The 20,951-nt window shown below is 38.0% G+C and overlaps 1 protein-coding gene across 1 annotated transcript in view; it reads right to left on the bottom strand.

Annotated features, from left to right (window-relative positions):
* Positions 1-20,951, bottom strand: part of ZFAT (zinc finger and AT-hook domain containing) — a 76,719-nt gene that overhangs the window by 27,396 nt on the left and 28,372 nt on the right. Inside the window, exons 5-10 of the mRNA XM_066175578.1 lie at positions 16,326-16,476; positions 14,597-16,056; positions 13,187-13,419; positions 6,740-6,827; positions 2,789-2,938; positions 774-947 (exon numbers count right to left, since the gene is read on the bottom strand). Coding sequence (XP_066031675.1) covers positions 774-947; positions 2,789-2,938; positions 6,740-6,827; positions 13,187-13,419; positions 14,597-16,056; positions 16,326-16,476 — 2,256 coding nt within the window. The remainder of the gene's footprint in view (positions 1-773; positions 948-2,788; positions 2,939-6,739; positions 6,828-13,186; positions 13,420-14,596; positions 16,057-16,325; positions 16,477-20,951) is intronic.

Genomic DNA, 20,951 nt, shown 5'->3' with positions numbered 1-20,951 from the left:
TGTAAAACGGTTCATCTTTCACTTGAACACAGACATAAACGTTAAAAAAATACCTCTGACGCAGAAATTTCAAATACATTCTAAAAATGTAACAGAGCATTGTGTGCTTTCTCTGCAGATGTAATTTGGAAAAAAAAAAGAATGTAAATGAAATGGTTAATAAAAGTGGAATGAAGTTTGACACAATTGCATGAGTAACAAAGATCAAGCTACTAAGTCATACTTATCCTACTAAATAATTTACTTCAATATGATAATCACAGAATAATAAAGTATTGTTATGCTTTAAAATTTGATATAAAATGGGATGTGCATCTTGCTTTTTTCAGTTATCATCACAGAAATATTAAAATTTCGAGGCAGTTGAGGTACTGCATGTGAGACTGTAGAATGTAAGTGCCCAGGTTAGCCACTGGCTGCTTAGACACCAGGATCCTAATAATATTCTAATAGAATAAAACAGTAAGAGATTTAAACACAGAACTATTGGCAATTTCAAATTTCTATTGAGATGAACAATTTTCTCTAAGAACAAGGAAGGCATACAGAGCCAACACAAATTTCAGAGAAACCTAATATTTCAGAGATAGCTGTCTGTCTTTCACAGGAATTATTTCAGAAAGTTATGAATTATTTCCCAAATGGTGTCTCCTGGGAATAAACAAAATCTGTAAATCACACTTAAGTGTTCAACTGAAAAGCATTTGTTAATAAGGCCTGTAGTACAGCCAATGTTTATTGCCCTAAAATAGATTTAATAAACATGCACTTACCATCAGCAGTATGAAGGAGTTTATGGCTCTTCAAAGTGCCTTTTGATTTGAACTTTTTCCCACACATATCACAAAGGTGGGTTTTCTCTGTGCTGTGACGATTCATGTGGGCTTTCAAGTTGCTCTTGCTACGAGTGGCATACTCACAGAGGGAACATTTGAAGGGTTTGACACCTAAACATGAAAAAATATAGCATGAAACAACCAGGCTCTGCCTTTCCATGAGAGGGTGGACATTTGATTGAAATAAATTTCAGATCACGTGAGCAACATGGACAAAGAGAAACGCTTCAAAATTTGGATCTCTACAAATAAGAAATTTCATTTATAGCTCTGTGTAAATGATGCTGAGCTCATGACAGCATCACTTAACTTGCTAAGAGAAAGGAGTTCCTCCACAATATTGCCCTACTGAAGCCAGGTACTGAGTTTAGCCAGGAAAATACTGATATTGGGGCCTTGCTATGCCTACCCTTCATTTAGAAGTAAAATCCAAACTGCCTACATTAATACCGAGCTGGTGTCTCCATGTAGAAGTCTTCAGGTAACTACCATTCTCCATTTACTACAGTCAACAGTGAAGAAAGCTCATATAAGGAGGACTGCTTCATTAGGCAGTTAACGTGAAAGGAGAAGTTCAATGTGCAAGCTGTGTTTTATTGTTAATTAGTGTCAGATGTGCTAATAGTTCAGGCATATACAAGCACTTAAAACTTCACTCCCATCAAACTGTCCAAAGCACACAGAGAGATACCCAGTGCATCATCTAACAGAATGTCTATAAGAACAAAGTAAATCCTTCAAAGAAAAGCTGAACAAATCTGAACTGGCAGAGTAGTTCAACAGTTGCATGAGGGTCTGCACATTTTAGATTGATACTCATGACCTTAAAATTAGATTTACAAGCATGAGGAATTACAGTCAGCTTTAAGCAGATTTGATTGCACACTTTGATTTGGGAAGAAATTTCTATTCACATCTTTTTTTCTGCTGGTTAGATGACACGGGTTCCCAGTTCCAGTCAGAAAAAAACAGAACTCTGTCTATGGAATACACAAGGAATTTCTCTAACCTACATTCTGCCTTCCCTAAACTCCTTAATGCAGGAAAGGCCACTGGAGAGGAGCCCAGCTCTGCTACACAGGCAGGGAAGTTCACAGTTAGAGCATTCAAACAAATTTGCCGAACAACCTAAACAGGAACACTTTGGAAGCAAGATATCCATTGGAGATACCAAATCCCATTATCCCCTTTATGCGGAGGGATGGCTAAAGAACCTAAAATCATAGGCAATCTGTTCCATTGATTACTAATGTGACTGAAGACAATGTAAGCTGTCTTCAACCTTTCATAAAAATACACAGAATGGGTAGACACAAGATTTTACTGTCTAAAGATTTTAAATTCAAGGCATTTTTAACCCATGTGTTGCCACACTACTGGAATTTCTCCCTAAAAAAGTCAAAAATATGATGAGGGATATCTTAGGGGATTTTGATCACTGTCAGTGTCTGTGGCAGCTAGCTGCCATGCTCTACAGGATTTAATTAAAATACTCACGGAATTTGTATGTATACATCAAAGCAACTGGACTTCAGTTGGTTTACTAACAGATTTTCAGACCAAAAATTTTTGGACAAATGTAAAAGGAGCAACAGAGATTCATAAGAAGATACAGAAAATTATTTGTTTTAAAATACAGAGCATGTATTTAATTCAACCCTCTTAACTCACACAGAATACTTTATAGATGTTTATGAATGAGTTTTTGGAAAAAAAATTGCATCAGAATTTTATTAATTTATATAAAACATTTAAAGTGTCTGTTCATGTGCCGAGTGTGAAGTTCCATATATGATCCAGAATCCATTAAACTAATTAATAAACAGCCAATGTAGCTTAAAGTTTTGCATTCGAGTATAGAAATAAACTTGAATCTGTTTTTTTATGTCAGCAAAGCTGCAGTGGAATATGAGACTCATTATATGCCCAAAAGCTTAAAACCAGAGTTTTACCTTCATGGGCCCAAATATGACGTTGAAGGTCTGATCCATTCTTCATGAAATAAAAATCACAGTGGGGACATTTCACAGCTCGTTTTCCAATAAGTCCTTTCAGCTGAACTCTTCTGCCAAGAATCTCAGAAATAGTAGTCATTGAAACCTCTGAGAGAAAATCAAAAGGTAGTAAGAACCAGAAGGACATGAGGGAATTTATTTTCTAAGTAATATTGAACAGCTAGATCCCAGTTCAGTCCAACTTTTTAGAAGCTGTATTTCCCCTACTCCCACTCAAAACTGACTTGAGCAGAGCACAAAGACCATTTTCTCCTTTAGGCCCTCTAGGATGCTCTGTCCTTTCTCTCCTGATCTGTGAACACACTGTCCTCACTGCCTGTTAAAAAAAAAAAATAGTATTTTAAATATAAAAAAAATTGGTTGGGCCACTGGCACAAAAGATCATTTTATTACTGTGACTCTTCCCCATAAACTACATTGACACTTTTTTCTGCAACATTTTCAAAAGCATTATTCAAGATTTCACCCCAAATTTCCAGATGTCAAGGATTCGAATACAATTCACTTCAGCCACAGTTACAGTGGTCAGAATGCTGAAAATCAGCATTTAAAGGAAAAACCAAGCTCATGGAATAAATGTGACTGAAAGGGACCTCTAAGGTCACCTACTTCAAGCAGGTTCAGCTTTACAGTTCCATTTTCAAAGTTACATCAAGTTTCTTGGGGTAATATCCAGTCCTGTTTGGAACATACCCAAAGATACAGATTCTACATCCTCTCTTGGCCCATTCCAGTGTTTAACCATCTTTACAGTCCAAACTGTTTTCCTAGTTCTAGTCAGAATCTCCTTGTTACAACTGACATCCCTTCATTGTACAGCTCCAAGAAAAATCTCCGTCTTCTTTTTAATTAGATTGCTGAAGACAGCAATTAAGATTCCTCTCCTGGCCTTTTCTTATTCAAGCTAGACGCACTCAATTCTGTCTATTTCCTCACATGAGATAATGTTTTGGTTGTCACATTGAAAAAGTTCAAAATAATGAAGTTTAAATTAAAGTGGCCCAGACACACAATAAAAACATTGCCAGATGCTTTTAAAAATAAATCAAATTGCTCAATGTACGTCAGATGAATGAAATGCTACCTCTTGACTTAATGAAAATACAACACTCATGCAATCTAAACTTTAAGACATGAAAGCTGGTGATGTACTATGCCCCAAATCTTATAAATTTGAAAGTTCCTGTCTAAACTTAGATTTTTACCAAAACCACCTTGTCTCCTGATGATCGGTCCCAGAATGGAATCACAAAAATTCTGCCTGAACTCATATGCACAGGGAAAATAACCTCAAAAGGTAACTATAAAAGCCCATGAACTGAGCAGAGATAAGTTCCAAGATACCAAAAAAAGAAAAGTACAGCCATGAGTCTGAACCCTCATCTGCCTTTCATGGTTTAGATCCTGCATTCATGACTGCAGGCTAGGATGTCTGCTCAGTGGGAAGCTGTGGAAGCTGATGCCTCTCATGTCTCAGAACTATTAAGAAATATCATATTAAATCAGACAGTGGATGAAAGGTAGATAATTCTGAGAGCTGGGACCAGAACCCAAGACTCCCCCTTCACTGCTGAGTACAAAAATCATCCGGCAATAAAGCGAAGCTCTCTTAACTCTTTGGTTTGAAATACTGCTCTGCCAAAGTCTACGGAGATTTTGGTCTTTATGGACTTTATGGGACCAAAATTGAACTACACTGCAAATATAGAAGAGAAAGGAGTACTTTTTGATTTCATACTTTCTACCTGATGAAACAGAAGAGACAAGGAAGTGGGGGCAGGCTGAATGATACTAAGAAAGGAAGGAGAGGGGGAGTTCTAGAAATAACATTATAATGATAAATACGAAAGTATTTCAGTTTAAAATAATTCTTGATATGGCGTTTTAAAATTCAATTCCTGTTAACAGTACCCATCTTTCCTTTCATCTTTATTAATTTTCATTTACATCTTCGAAAACAACTGCACTCATGCCACTGCAATATTTAATAGCCTATACCATCAGACCCCTCACATTTATTTAGCTTGTAATTAAGTATGGTGTACAAAATAAAGAATTTTTTCCGGATTACAAGGAGGAAATTCACAGAAATATAAAAGATTTGTGCATTAATTCTCCTCCATATATTAAAACAGGGCTGTTGCATAACTACTGCATAGGCATACCTTAGATGTTGCATTTCTTTAGTACCACAGAGATACATCTAATAAATCTGCTATTCTGTCTTTATGCTCTATGCACCTGTGATACATGAATGAAAAATGAAAACACAGAATAATAGTGCAGATTTTCTTTTCAAGCCTTACTTCTATTGTAAGAGTTTAAAAGACCCACTTGAATAAAAAATTGTACACCGTACTTTTTTAGAGGGATTCAGATATCAAATAAATTGTTCAGGAGTATTTAAATCCATGAGTTTAGTACTTCAGGGCCCCAGAGTTAACTGGTATTTCTGGACCTCAGACACAGCATACACTGATCATTCAGCAGTCAGTGGACCAGTGCAGGCTGATGGCAACATGTAAGGGCACAGAACATCATGGCCTGCCAGGTCACAGGTACTGTTATTTAGGGAAGTCTCCTATGCTCCCTGCCTGAGGCAGCAAAAAGGCTTTAAAGGCACAGTTCTTGAGATTCAATTTCTATGCTTACTGGTGTTATACCTCCTGACTACAGTATAGCTCAGAAGCCTTTTCTCATCTCAATTTCCTGCATCAGACATGTCCTCTGACGTACGACAAGCCCTCCAACCACACTGCTCTGGAGTGGTCTGCAAATAAAGAGGTTTAGTAACTAAAGAGTTGAAGTGGGAGTTAAGGACGAAATTAAAGTGAAGGAAATTGTTTAAAACACGGGTCTAGCACTATCTAGTGGCAATAGGAAGATATACTACTGCTTTACCTATTATGCTGTATATCTGACAAGAAAGACAAGGAAATTTACATCATTTTAACTGGATTTTCTTTTCCTCAGACTCAGTTTGAGCATGACCAGCGTTTCCCTTCTTTGTATCCAATTATGTCAGGTGATAAGGAGCACTGTAGATGAATTAATGGAAGTGCCACATCTCCCTCCTCTGCAGTAGCAGCAAGGTTTTCTATCCAACATAACACAGACCCTGAGAAGCACAAAATTAGGGACACACCAGTGTGGCTCTGCTGAGTTCACATCAGTGAGGTTTAAATCAGTCCCCACACCAGCACTTTTGCATCAAATTCTCAGGATCTGAGAAAGGATTGTTTACTCAGGCACGGCACATTGACTCACCCGGTTCGTGTTACTTTGTACTTGCACTGATACATCAGGGCACCAGAATGCAAGGTATGAACAGAGTCTGCAGCAGTTTGCTGGATCCAGCCAGGCCTGCCGGCTCCAGATTCCTACTGGCCACAGCACATCCCAGCTGGTTCTAGTGCAGACCCCAGCTGGCCCTGGGGGTCCAGCCCACGGGACCTGGGCACACATGGGGTCAGTTTTGCATTCACATCAGTCACCTACAGACAATTCATGAGCTCTGAATGCATTCCTGTCAGCTCATGTAAGGCCAGTGGGAATTTTACATCTCCTGCATTGCTAAGGATGTCTATATGCCTGATCCCAAACTTCTCAGTGCTTAATTTGATTTCACCCTTTGCCAGATGAAGATTTCTTACCACAATTACGTGAAAAACTCCACAACACACATGTTCAAACCAAACAGTAACTAACACTTTTCACTTTAAATTCTAACAAACATCTGCAAAACCAACACAATTCTTACTCTAAACCAGTTGAATCAGGAATAGACTCTTCTCTTTCTTAGGACTATAATCACATTACACTGCTCATTCTAAACCCCCATCCATTTATTGCAATAGACTGAGAAATCTTCCTTGATTTTTTTCTTACCAGGGTGATTTGTCTTGATGTGAGATTTTATAAGTCGATCTTCAGAAAATGACTTCTCACACACAGGACAGGAATAACTCTTTTTATCCTTAAGTGAGAAAGAAAGAGATTGCATTTTCAGTCTACTGGTATAATCACTATAGTTATTATTCAGTAATCCATGGCTCTCAACAAAGTTATAATTCAAGGTTCGGTTTTTAAGGGAAAAATGAATGTATTTATAGTGAAATAAGTGAAGGAGAAATATTAAAAGACTCTAAGCACATCATTAATCCTCATGAATACAGGGCTCCAAGTTACAGCAGATGAGAATATGCACAATAAATGTAAAGCATTATCCTCTGACTGACTCTGTAGAAAATCAGGAGCCGAAAGATCAAGTCACATAACAGAAGAAAATGTATTTGATGTAAGCAGTAATATTTAGGGGTTTTTCTTCTTTTTTTTCACATGTCCACCCTAAGGATCAGATCTTACCCTTCTGAAGACAACCACTACTATGTGGATTTATAAAATGGCCTGAGATCGAGCAGCAGAGTTAACAATGACAGATTCCATTAATTATTCAGTGTCTACATTTCTAACTACTTTATAAATATTCAGCATTTTATGTAGCATTTATAGTCTTATTCAACTATTTTTATTTAAATACTTAGAGACTACTGTGGATTTTCTCAGTGTCACTGATGTTATAAGAGATTTAACACTATCAATCAAGTTCAGCTGGAGAATTTTGATGTAATTTTTTCCTCTATGCAATTCTAGTCTAATTGTAATTTTCAAATTTGTTTTTACAAATACATTTACCTCCATGTAGCAATACACGAATTTTCTCCCTTACACTTTAAATTAAATCTTAACAGTCACAATATAAATTGGAGAGATTGATCTTTCCAGAAGTACCTGCTGGCACCGGATGCTCAATCAAATGAGTGGGTCATAGTCACCTCTGCACTGAGTAGATTAATTTGTGAGTGGATTAACAAAACCACAGATGGAGGGAATCTAGTTAGTCCCGACAGCTGGGCAGGTGCCCAGGTAACAACATTACCTGGTTGGAGAGGTGCAGCTACCCACCTACCAGAGATCTCTGAAAAGTGGAGCTTAAGACACAGGACACTTCACTACTTATTTCAGGAGGACAGAAATACTTCCTGAAGAGTGTGAAAGGAAGATTACTGATCAAAATGAGACAGACCCCTGTGTTATGAATGAGAAATTTGGACATAACAGGAGGTTAAGGGTCCTGGACTCTACCAATTTCTGACCTTTGACCAAAGAGCATCTCTGAATAGCGAGGAGGGCTGTACAAGGAGGTCATTATTGTCCAGATGTTGCAGTTGAACAGCTGTAAATGGACACCCGTCTTGAAAGGAAAGAAAAAAATTGATGGTTTTCATGGAAGACAGGTTTTGGAATATGATGCAGCATTTGCAGTCAGTCTCATGTACCTCTGAGAAACAAATCCCTGTGCTGACATACCTACAAGTTAAATCCAGCCGTAGCCCTAGAACACTTGGGCTGAAATAGCAATAAATACTCCCGTGACTAGGATATGGAGCCCTCACTGCCATTAATGTGGCAGTGGCACAAGGAGAATTCTGCCTGAGCTGACAGTCATTTGCTCCTATGAGAAAACCTGCACCAGAGACTGGGGATGGCAGCTACACAAGGATTACCACCCTGAGGACAGTACCTTACTATGATGGAGTTGGGGCTGTGATCATTTTAAGCCCTAAAAATCTTAAAGGGAAAAAAGGAACATCATAGAATGCTAGCTGAGTTTTGGAAGAGATTCAAGGAGCCTACAAAGCTGACAAAACCTTGAAAAAGAGCTGTTAATTTGCGGAATGAGGGTGTCTCAATTAACGTAACAGAAATCTGCTACTGATGATTTTGGATTTCTATGTGAATGCATTACTCCACTGAAGACTGGTAGATTGATCACAACAAAACTCCATAGCAATGTTTGCATCTTTTCAAAGACAGAGTTGTATGATCACATTCATAATTTGGCACATATAAGAAAAGAGCACAGTATCATTTGGGGCTCTTGAGCTGAAATTTGACAGATCTCGGTCTGTTTCTCAAACTTGCTATATATATCTGATTTCAAAATATATAACAAATAAAGGAAAAAATAGTATCCTTTTAATGTACAGTTGTGTGTTGCTGGTCTTTAATACTCACTGAATTAAGTATTTCTCAGTGTGATCAGAACACTGAGACAAAAGTCAAATAAGAAAAAAAAAATCAACACTCCACTACACACATGCTACTTCAAATGAAGTGCTGTTAACTGTGACAACTTTACATTCCCATTAATATTCTTGAGGAAGGCAAGGCTACAAGCCTATGTCTTACAGGAAAAAAAACCCAAAATAATCAGTAAATGCATCAAGAGCTATAGAGCAACATGAATGGATGGGTGCTGAGAACACATCTTTCCACAAGACGATGGTAACAAAATTCTTCAATAATGAAATAATCCCAACAGCTTTTTTCAAGCTGTTAGAAAGTTATCTACACCAGGTTCTGCAGAAGTGATCTTCAAAAGGGTTATCTTTTGTAGTGTAACAGAGCTTGCCTAGGAGCACTGAGTCCCTTCAAAGTGTCTGTCAAGCTCCAGTTTCTCACAGAGAGCTCCCAGCTGAAGCCAAACCTTTCCTTGCTGGGTATCCAGGCCAGTGCCACCGAGTACTGGAGCTTATGCTGTCAGCTTGGAATGCTTAAGTGTTCTTCTGTTGCTGCCCTGAGAGCTTGTGTGAGTCCTTCATGTAATCCCATCACTCTCAAAACAGCCTTTAAAAACCCCCTGCTGCAAATGAAGTATTTCAGAGCAGTCAAACCACAACACAGAGCACCAAAGAAGGTCCCCTGCACCACTGCTCCAGCTCTTCAGGTGCCCTGGCCACAGGTGATGACAGAAGCCCTTTGAAGGCTGAGGTTGCAGTAATACCTGAATCATATTCTCAGCGTGCAAGTTCTCCTCTGGTAAGAATAAAAGTTATTTTTCCTATGCCTTATTGGAATATCTGCCTTTTAAATGCCTTTAAAGGTTTTTTTGAAGGACAGGAACAGAAGTAAAGAATGGAGAGAGCTAGATCTACCCTTGCTAGAGACCAGCTGCAAAGTCCAATCAGCTATTTAAAATTCAAAGTCAATATTCCTTATATTTGCTCAACACCCCTATTAGCCAATTTGAGAAAACATAAGAAACTTCAAATATTTCCTAAATAAAGGTAGGTTTTTCACTGAAAGTGTTGTTTACATTCTATAAACCAGGAATTTAATTAGGTACGTAAGCATTCTTAAACCTAGTGAAAATAAATTAGTCTAATGCTATCACAAATTTTCTTGTTTATGCTGTTTTGTTATTAAATAAGGCCACTTACATAATAATCACAATGCATTTCTCTTTATATAAATGAATTAAAATTGTGCTAAGAAAGCATCAGCTATATTGCATTATCCATTTATAGTGGTGTGAAGAGAATTTTATTTCTCTGAGGCATGTGTTTCAAGGTAATTCAAGGGATAGGCATACAACTATAGAGTCACAAAAAGAAAAATTAAAATCCTCTACTAAATATTGGCACTCACAGAACATTTCCAGGAAAAGTTCCCACAACTCAGTTAACACAACATTTGATTGTATAATTTTGTAGAGGAACAGAGGGCCAAAGCCTGCTCCCACATCTATTCAGAGCAACAGAAATTTAATTTCTAATCCCCATGAGATCAGAATTAGACCCCCGAGGAGTTATACTTCTGAGGAGTGAAGACCTCCAGAAATCTTCGCCATAGTTTTCATGACGTTCAAATTTAAATTTTCCCAAGAGATTCCTGCACTAAACTGATGTCCCATTAAAATGCAACTCAGCTAAAAGGATGTGATGTACCTAGGAGACAGCTGTGCACATGTGTGAAGGAGGCTCCAGAAAAATGTGCCGGTGTTCAGACAGACTTTTCTGAAGTCTGGCAAGAAGCAGAACTCAGCTCACAAAATGACAAGCACCTGCATACAGTACTTAAGCATTATTTTGTGAAATAACTATTAGTAAAAACAAATGCTAAGCTGACATTCATTATGGAAGTGAGGACTAAGAGCAAAAACCCTAACTGTTTCTCTTTGCAGTACCTTGCATTCTTGACTGCACAGCAGAACTGCTCCAGAGGCAGAGGTAACACAGCCAGTCCAGTGACTATGTGAAAATTTACTCTCCTCAGGAAGAGCAAATAAGCAATCAGAGCTTGAGCATCACATATCCTACCAACAGCTACGCTATCACGTGAAAGGTCAACAGCATAATGGAATTTCTAGGCATCCTTCCAAAGACAAGAATAATTTACATCCCAAAATGTGCATGAAAACAGATGTAGGTACCTAATAATGAGTGGTGGTTCCGAGTCTGAACTGCAGTTTTTTAGAGGTGCTAATGTTACAGTATCAATTACATACATAGATTTAAAATATTTTCAGAGACAAACCTCTCTGTGATGTTTATCTGCTCAGCACAGTCAGTATGGCAAAAGCCACTGGGGTTTGTAAATAAACTCTGGTACCTATATCAGTATTGTTTAATTCCACACCCTGTTCTTTAATGTTACCATGAGCTCATTCATAATATAAACTGCACTAAAGCAATTTGAAACTACCCAGCCCTTTCCTATGTTCCATGACACTGAAGTGATTGGTCATGTCAAAGTTTGAACTTTGGAAGAGCTCAATAAATGCCAACAAACATCAAAAATCTGCAATAAAAGGCCTAGGAGCAAAAGAGGAGTACTGAAATCAGAGCATATATACAAAGCTTTGGTTTTGAATCAAGCCACGCCTCAATTCCCTGGCTTCAGAGTGTAACAAATGTGTAACAAATACAGAAGGCAAGAGGCAGCACATTCACACTCTCCATCATCTGCCAGGGAATAACCAATCCCAAATTCAGTGCAAGACTTGGGTGCTGCATAGAGAGTAAGGTGAGTAGCTCTACAGTGATATATATGAGAATGAAGGGAAAGCTGCTTTTCAACACCCGTCATTTTTATTCTACAAAGAATGCAGAGATCCAGCTGAAATGCAGCCAGCAAGGAGGTGATGAAGGGTAAGCATCCACACAAGGAGCTGAACTGAGATTTCAATATCTCCTGTCTCCAGAGAAGTTTTAATATTTATTAAGAATTGGTTTTCCAAATTAAAATTAAACTAGATTCCCACATTTAACTGTGCATAGATATGTATTTGAAGAAGTGGTCCTTTTCAGTGACATATGCATGGAGTAAATATACCAAGCAGTGGGCACAAAGACCAATGAGAATTGCCAAATTCAGTTACAAAGTAAATTCTAATACATGAATTTTTCAAACCATTTAAAAAAAGATATTTGACAGTAAGCATCATTAAGCATGCTTCTGAAAGATCTTGCTGTCACAATGGTTTTAATTATGAAATCCATTTTCTCAGTTCCATTTTGAATTATGAAAATTATCTTCCTGGTGGGAGCTGTTGGACATTCATCACACTTGAAAAACAGGTACTTATGGAAGGATATAGGAGAGCTAATGGTAGACTCTTTTTTCTTAAGTGCTCTTACACAGATTTTTGCTATCAGATGGGTATTGTAAACATCATGAATTCAAAAACATCCAAAAAGAATGTCTATTATGTGAATTTTCTGTACCTTTCACAAAAAATTCAGACTCCATTTCAAATATTTACAGAAGGGAAGGATGCAAGAGGGGAAAACTTTTGTGTCATCTCTTCTGTTTTGTTTTAAAGTTCTCCAGAAATAACTACTTAAGAAGAGTAGGAAGTGAAGTGTTGTTCTGTTCCAAATACCTTTAAAGGAACGTTAGCTGTTGGAAATACTGACCAATACCTACCAAGACCTGGTTTGAGCACATGGCACTCTGAGCTAGAGGGCTTTCTGAACAAGACAGGAACCTTTAAAACGTGATCTCTCTACCAACACAACAGAAAACAGTAGATATTCAACTGCAACTAGGTGGAGATACTAGGAAAAAAAATAATTTCAACAACTTAAATATCTTTTGTCTGTAGCAATTAAGAAGAACATATTTTCATTTTACCGAGTCATCTATTTATGAAGGAGGGGAATTCAGGTTCACAGAATGAAGTAATGTAACAACAGTACCAACTTTATTCCACTCGCTCAAACCCCAAAGGATCTGAAAATCCTGGGAAAAAAACCCAAAGAGAAACTCAGAAGAGAAACCCAAAGAGAAAATGGATACAGACATACTTTCCTGGAAACTTCTCTGAGAAGGTCCAAACATCCAGTTGCTCTAAGTCAGGTATTCCCAGAAGTGTGCAGAGAACACACAGGTAAAAAAACCTTGAGCAATGTCTTCAGGTATTACCACAGAATTACAAACACTGAAGAAGACACTGAATTCAGACAAACACACATTTGGTTTGCTACTCACCATATCTGTGTGAACTTTAAGGTGTGCCTGGAGCTTGTATTTATCTGGAGTGGAGTAGTCACAATGCTCTGTGGGACATTTTAGCAAAATATTGCTGTGTTTCTGAATGACGTGACGCTTAAGGCAGTTCTTGGTGATGGAAGAATAATTGCACTGGGAGCAGTAATATAAATGTTCTCGAGTGTGCGTACGGACATGCATGTCATAGTGCACCTGGTACCAAAACAACTTGCCTGAAAATTAAATTAGACATGAAGAAAGTCATTTCTAAACAATTGTTAGTGAAAATTTAAAAAAACTGATTTTCTTTAAGGACAAAACACACTGTTTGAGTCCTGTCCCTTTTGTCTTTAATGAAAACTTGTCTAAAGACCCTTCGCTACTGAAAATAGGTTTACAAATTCACCTTTGCCCAAAAAGATCATGTTACACATCCTGAAACAGCCAAACAAGAGCAGCTTTAATACATATCAGTGAACTTTTTCCTAAAGAAAAAGTTCTTTTACATCTGTTCTCTTATGCAAAGAATTTGAATGCAACTGCACACTAAAAGAGACTGTCAAAATATTTTCCATTACTTTCTTTCATGTTACTCCTCCTTAAAAGCCTTTTTGGCATAATGGCACCAAAAAGCTCACAGCAACTCATCTAAAGTATAATGTTAGGGTGTTTCAAAAATTTGTTTTTTCAGACTTTGATTCCTTTCCCTTTTCAAGAATGAAACCTACAAAATATATCCCAAACTGCTTCCTTTCCAGTTACGTAAACAGAAACTTTTTCAGTTAGGATAAGTGGGAATGGTGTGTTATTCCCACTGCCATAAATTAAAAAACCAAATGATTACAATCAGGACAGTCTTGATCTGACACCATGTAATTAAAATTTTTGTCTCAAAGAACCTGGTTCAAAACAAGACATAAAATTATGCCAGTATATATGTTTCTATTGTACAGAATGTATATTACTATACATCTTCCCACACTATATGAAAAAAAATTAATTTTATACTAAGCTGATAATGAAGCTCAAGCATTAAAACATGGACTGAACTAATGCTGATCACACGCCTAAATCTGCTGTGCTTGGCCCCAGTGAAAGTTTTGACTTGGAGAGACACATGTGGACAGAAATAATCTAATTCTATCAAATTTCACATCAAAATTGAGCCTTGCAAGGCACTGCTTTGCTATATTCCACTAGTGGGGTTTTTTGAGATTTGACTCATTTCACATTATTTGTACAGCAGAAAGTAAATCCCACTGGACCCCAGAATCCATAATGAACTACAAAATTAATGCTGCTGCAAAGATACACGAATATATCAAACACTGTAAACCAGAGGAGCAGGAAAAATATAGCTCACTGCACAACATTTAAAAAAACCCCAAACATAACTCTACTGCTCCTTACCGCAGTATTCACACTCCAAGTCTCCATAAACCTTCCTTATCCTCTCACGCAACTCAGTGCTCATTTGTCTCTTCTGCAAGCTGTCCAAGATCTGCATGAAGGCCACAGATCCACTCCCACCGTTGGCTGTAGCTGTGTGAGAAGAGGCTGCCTGTGGGCTGGTGGCTGCACCAGCTTCTGCTGCTGCCAAGGGGTCTGTGGGTTCTGCCGAATTTTGAATGGGTGGATTGCTTGTTTCTGATTCACCAGGAGGAACAGGATGGATTCTCTCTTCAAGGACAGGAAGGTTCTCAGTCACTGTGTTGTTCTGATTCACATTTAAACTTTTGTCTTCAGATAGTAAAAGATGTATTTCTTCACTCTGCTCGTTTACAGAACTGCATTGATTAACTTCCTCTTCATTTGGAGGAGAACCTTTTAACTCCTCAGGGCCAGCAGTACCATTTTTCAGCAGGAAGCAATCTGATGCTGCACAGGGCTGAATGTCTGGGACTGCTACATGTGTAGTCTGACACAGCGTCTCTGCTACATTCTTCACCAGAGGACTTTCCAATTCTAAGGAAAGGACTGCATCAATTTTTACATCACCATTATGCTGACCATCATGGTTTACATCTGCAGCTGCTGATTCACCTTCAGAAGCAGATGGTTGTGGGGTGTTAACAGCATCAGTACTCGTGACATCTGCAGTTTGTGTCTGCTGTTCACCAAGAGCTTCTGGCTGGATGTCACCTCCTGGCTCAAGCAAGCAGAAGCTTTGGTTGATAGAACTGTTAAAAACAGAATCCTCCTGCAGATCTGCGTGCACATCTTTGATGTGAGCACGGAGCCTCACAGAACTGACAAACTTCTTCAGGCACACAGAACACACGTATACAAAAGGGTGCTTTCGAATGTGAAGCTCAAGGGCTTGGTATTTAGTGGCTCCATGACCACAGAGCTCACAAGCAAAGGGTCTCTCATCACCATGAACCAGCATGTGACGGTCCCGGTCCAGTTCATTTTTGAATTTGCGCTCACAGATATGGCAGTCATAGAGAAGCTGTCTTTTGCCCTCTCGTGTCATCAAGCGAAGCTCATCAAAAACATCTTTCACCTTTTTATCTTGAAGGTCATGAGTTTCCTTCATATGCTTGATCAAATTTTTAACATCTGAGTATTTCTTTTTGCAGAAACGACAGTGCTGCTTAATTTTCTTATGAACCCTTTCGATGTGGACTTTGAGATGGCCTTTGCTGAGACAAGTGAAGGTACAATAATCGCAGCTGAACTTCTCCCCGGTGTGCTTCCGCAGGTGAACATTCAGGTTGGCTTTGATGGCACTGGCATAACTGCAGTAAGAACACTTGTAAGGCTTCTCATTTGTATGAATCCTCAGATGTGCTTGGAGGGAGTGTTTAAATTTGAACACTTTGTTACAGTATTCACATGTAAAAATCTTCAGCTGAGTTGGACCCAACCTGAAAAAACCCAAACAAACAGATATTTCTACAGTGGTGAACCTTGGTAATATAATGTGTAGAAATTTCCCCAGACATTCATAACAGACAGAAATGCTTAAAAAAAAAAAAAATGTATTGTCCAAAGGCATTTTAAATTATACAACTTATTCATAGTTAATTTTCAGCTATTCCTTTATTTAGAGGTCTCAGAAAAATACCCCAGTTTCACAAAAAAGGGGGAAGCCCTTCATTCATCTTCTGCATGAACACAAATATTTCAAAATTACCTGCTTGTTTTCATTGCCTGTTCATATGGGGTTTGCTGAATGGCATATTCTTGATATCCTTTCCGTTGTGATGGGTCTTGGACTGTTGTGTCTGGAGTTGTGGGTTCACTTTCATGAGGAGAAGCCTCAAGAGGAACAATTTTTCTGGCTCCTAAAGGAAGAATGAAAAGAATGCTCACTAAAAATTTCCTACTAGAAAAGTACATTGTCTATAATATAAAAGTGTAAATTAAACAATAAACCCTATAATCATTAGTTTAACTGTTTTAGTTTCTGTTGTTAATGATGGATACACTTCCAGAAGCGATCAGTACTTACATCACAGTTCTGCTTAAATAACTTGCCAGGACTGATAGTTCAGAGCATTACTCATGGTGCTTGATGCCTGCTACAAGAAGATCCTACATCTAAATATTTCCACCTTAAAAAGATTGTAAATCTTCTAAACAAAATTTGAATCTTTCAGTTTCTCCTTCATACCACATCCTTTGAAAAATTATGCCAAGCTGTTTAATCAGTTGCACAAATAAGTCTGGGGAAAAGTTTAGTCGAAAAGACAGTTCAGTCTATATTTAAAACTCTGGACATCCTTTCCTTAAGCTCCTTATATTCTGGGGCATATTGCTATCCCTCAGAATAAAAGAATATGTTTGGAACAGGCTTCCCAGGGCAGTGGTAACAGCTCCAAGCCTGACAGAGCTCAAAAAGTCTTTAGACAATGCTCTTAGGCACATGGTGTGATTCTTGGGTCTGTCCTGTGCCGGGCCAGGAGCTGGACTCAGTCTTTGTGGAGCCTTTCCAACTCAGCATATTCTGATTCTGTGTTCCATGTGAACTTCTCAATCTCCACTGGGAGCAGAATGTATTAAGAGTCCAGATTCCTGAAGATATTATTTATTAAATATAGGCAGTATTTAGATAAAGTCTCTGAAATCCCAGTGGGGGTTACCCAACAACACACGTGAAAGACTTAGTGATGCTACATGGAGAAAAAAAGTGCTGTAGACAACAAGGAGAAAAACAGAGATTCTGTGGGTCCTTCAGAGTGATTTTAAATGGGAAATTGAGATATTTTGAGAAGAGGCCAATTGGGAGTATGTGAAGCTATTGAAGCTTTTCCTATCAGACTGGACATCAGTCAACTCTAAACAGAATAACTAAACTGTAATGGCTCTGTTCACTAAACTGGTTGCATCTAAAACCAGCTTTTTTGGACTACTGTTTTTTAATAATGCTTTCAGTTCTGTACAAAAGATTCTGCAGGTTCAACAGAACTGATTCCAAGTTTTCACCCTAAATGTTGCCAGAACATTACAACTTCTACTCTTCCTGCTCCTCCCTTTCCCACAAATGTCTGGTAGTCCACAGGATGGCATCTCCCAAACTGCACTGTGGTAGCTCAGTGACATGGGACCTTGTCATTACAGCACAGGAGCCATGGTTCAGTTTGAGGGTTCAGTACAAAGGTAACAGAATAGACATTAGACACCAGAAAAGTGTTCTGATACTTCAATACTTAAAATAGAAGCAAATTCTATATTTAGAGTGACTCAGTTTAAAGAAAATAGGTCTTAAACTGCTTTATATGCATGATTGCCTTTTCCAGGCCTCCAGATTCCTGACTGTGAGACAAAAATCCTCATTAAATGCTCCACACTAACTCTCCTCTGTGCCCTTCTGCATTTCAGGATGTTTGAGCATTTCCTAAAAGGACTGCTGAACTGTTTAATAGACTTTCATACTACCACTATAAAAATTTAATCACCTAAATTGGGTGAACTAAATATATACTCTCTAGATAAACACTAACTCACCAGAATTTTGCATACTTTGAGTGGGCAGAATGCTCCAAGGTTATCCTCATGTTACTGCCTCTAAATTACCCATGCAGTTCACAGAGAGACAAACGTCTTTAAAAATTTGAAGAGGGAGATTCAGATTTTTAGACATGCTGATGAAGTACCTGCTCCCAAAAGGCAATCATGTCCCCTAGTGGGAGGTTGCTACTTCCCACCCTTAGAAGACAGGGACGCATTAAGAAACATTACATGTCTCCATCCACTTGGAATGCTGACTGAGGTGCCAACAGACCAGCAGCCACAGCAATCACCACTAGATCACAAACTAATAACTGCAGCACATGCCCAGCAAGTGAGAAAATTGGTTTCTAGGCTCTACCCAGCCTAGTCCCCACATGCCCCAAATCCCAAAAGAATACTCTCAACATCCAGGCTAGGGAAATGCCTAAGAAAAAGGCAAATACACACAAGGTCTTATTTTTCATTAAAAAACATCATGTACCAATAAGGAAGACAAAGTTTTTCCTGTTTCCCTAGGCAATCATTTCAATAAGTCAAAGCGTATAAATATCAGGGGGAAAAAAAGAAATTTACTGTACTGATCAGTAAAAATCCTTCCTCCAGCACTCTCATATCTCTATTTTAAAGGCAGAATCGACTTTAGTTTACTAGACTATATTTATGCCTTTTGCTTTCCTCTTTTCTGCCAATATCATCTAAGTAAATCTGCCTTCAGAAGAATAAGATTTGAGTTTCTCATGACATTCTGACAGCAGCTTCTACAGATAAGCATTACCCAGTGAGCCTCATCTCTAACTCAAACTCAGATGGCCTCCAGCCTCTTAGAGTCTGTCCCTGAGAAAAGCAGCCTGTCCTTCACTACAGAGTTCTCCAATACTTATCAACAGTCTAAAAGGTAATAGAATTATTAGGAATGGATCAGAAATAAACCAGGAGAGAACATCAACCTAATTCCTATTAATTCAACTAAATTCTGCAAACATCCTAAAGCTTCAAGTAAGGATCACAAAAAAGGATAAGAATCAGCAGGAAACAGTAACAAAGACAAAATCAGAAGTATTTTGTTTGGGAAAGGGACACAGAATTTGGAGACCTTCAACTTGGAAAAGAGGAAACTGAAAGTGAAATTTTAGAAAAAATTTGGTAATTAGAAATACTGTGAAAAAAAATGTGTGAATAATCATTATCTCACAACCCACAAAAAAACCAGTTCAATACAGACTTAAAATGAAATAAAGGAACATGCATTTTTGCCCCACATATAATTAAGTTATGGAACAATTAATGCATAATGTTGCAGAGACTGAAAATATAAACACATTCAAGATGGGATTTAGACAAATTAATGGATGCATATTAAATACGATTATCTAGATGCAAACACCAGCTCAACAACTGTCAGAATCCATGTAACTTTACATAATAAGTGTCTTTTTTCCTTTCTATAGAGATGCTATATAAAGGACTTTAGCTGAAGTATTAAAAAAAAAAAATCTTCCTAACGTAGGCACTCCTGTCTGTACAGTTAAAATAATGTGCTATGGATATAAAGTGAATATTTGTTTCTTACAATCTCTTTTTGAAAGAATGAGTTTTTCCAGTTTCCACAATATCCTGTAAAATGTGCTCCAAATGTGTGGGATCCATAGTAAGCCAGTTCTGAAAGTTAAATCATCAGAAACGAACCCTACCCACAATCCTAAAGCTCTCCATGCAAACCTATCTCTAACCCTCAAAAGAAAGCTAAAAAAAAGCAAAAGGACCATTTAATATTTGTGTAGGTTAGGTCACCCTGAGGTTGAAAACATTTTAACTTAGACAAAAATAGAAACACAGACTCATGTATGGGAGGATGAAGATTCCCCCTTTCACCAGAGCTGGACATTAGATTGGCAGAACTAAATCAATCTGGAAACCCAGGATAACATAAACACCTGCTCCCATTCAGAGGGAAAAGGTATCATTTTCCTAATCTTGCCTAATTCAACGTTTGCTTTAAGTCAGCATAAGGAGAGCATCTTTTCTCCAGCCCTCCATTCAATGTGTTTGTGATGCTTGAGAAGTACCAGCACAGGAGTTCATGAAGAGGATTAGAGAGGGGATCTGCCTAAAATCTACACTGTACCTCTCCTTCTGCAAATATTTAATTATTAATTTCCTAGTTTGTTTTACTACAGAAGTGCATCAACAGGCACAATGATCTGAAGGACAGAAGGTTGGGGTCGGAGAACAGCACTTGCTTGTGACAGCAGTCTGTACTTACTGACCAAGAGACTTTGAAAAGGGTAGTCCCAATCCTCCTCCTTTCCCCAGGAAGCTCATTTTGCCTGATATTAAACTCATTCAGATGTGTCATAAACCCACAGCCATCATTCCATGAGCTGCAGAACAGAAATTATCTTAAACAAAATGACTGTTATCAGCTAAAAAGACTGCCACCAGTTAAACTAAGTCCTTGCAAGCAAAATGACATTCTTTCACTTCTTCCTCACTGCCCAAAAATTTCGATGGAAGAAGCAACTAAGCGTTCATAGATTACAGATAGAATCCTCTCACACAGTAGCACGAGAACTCAGCTGGACTTTTATGGATAGCAGAAATCAGGGAGAAAAAAGCCTTCATGGTGTTGTGTTAAGAATTTGTAGTTGAAAAAAAATCCAACTCCTTTAGAAAACAAAAAAATAATTATTCTCAAGAAACGGAATACCTCATGCTATTTTTGTATTTCTTGAAAACAAACAAACAAATAGTCTACCACTGACCATCTTTACTGAATGTAAAATGAACCTCCTAGTAACAACCTAAG

This window comes from Chamaea fasciata, unplaced genomic scaffold (assembly GCF_029207755.1).
Source record: "Chamaea fasciata isolate MVZ Bird 193981 ecotype frontalis unplaced genomic scaffold, bChaFas1.0.hap1 SCAF_1, whole genome shotgun sequence".
NCBI lineage: Eukaryota > Metazoa > Chordata > Aves > Passeriformes > Sylviidae > Chamaea > Chamaea fasciata.
This window is presented reverse-complemented; position numbering and strand designations above follow the sequence as displayed.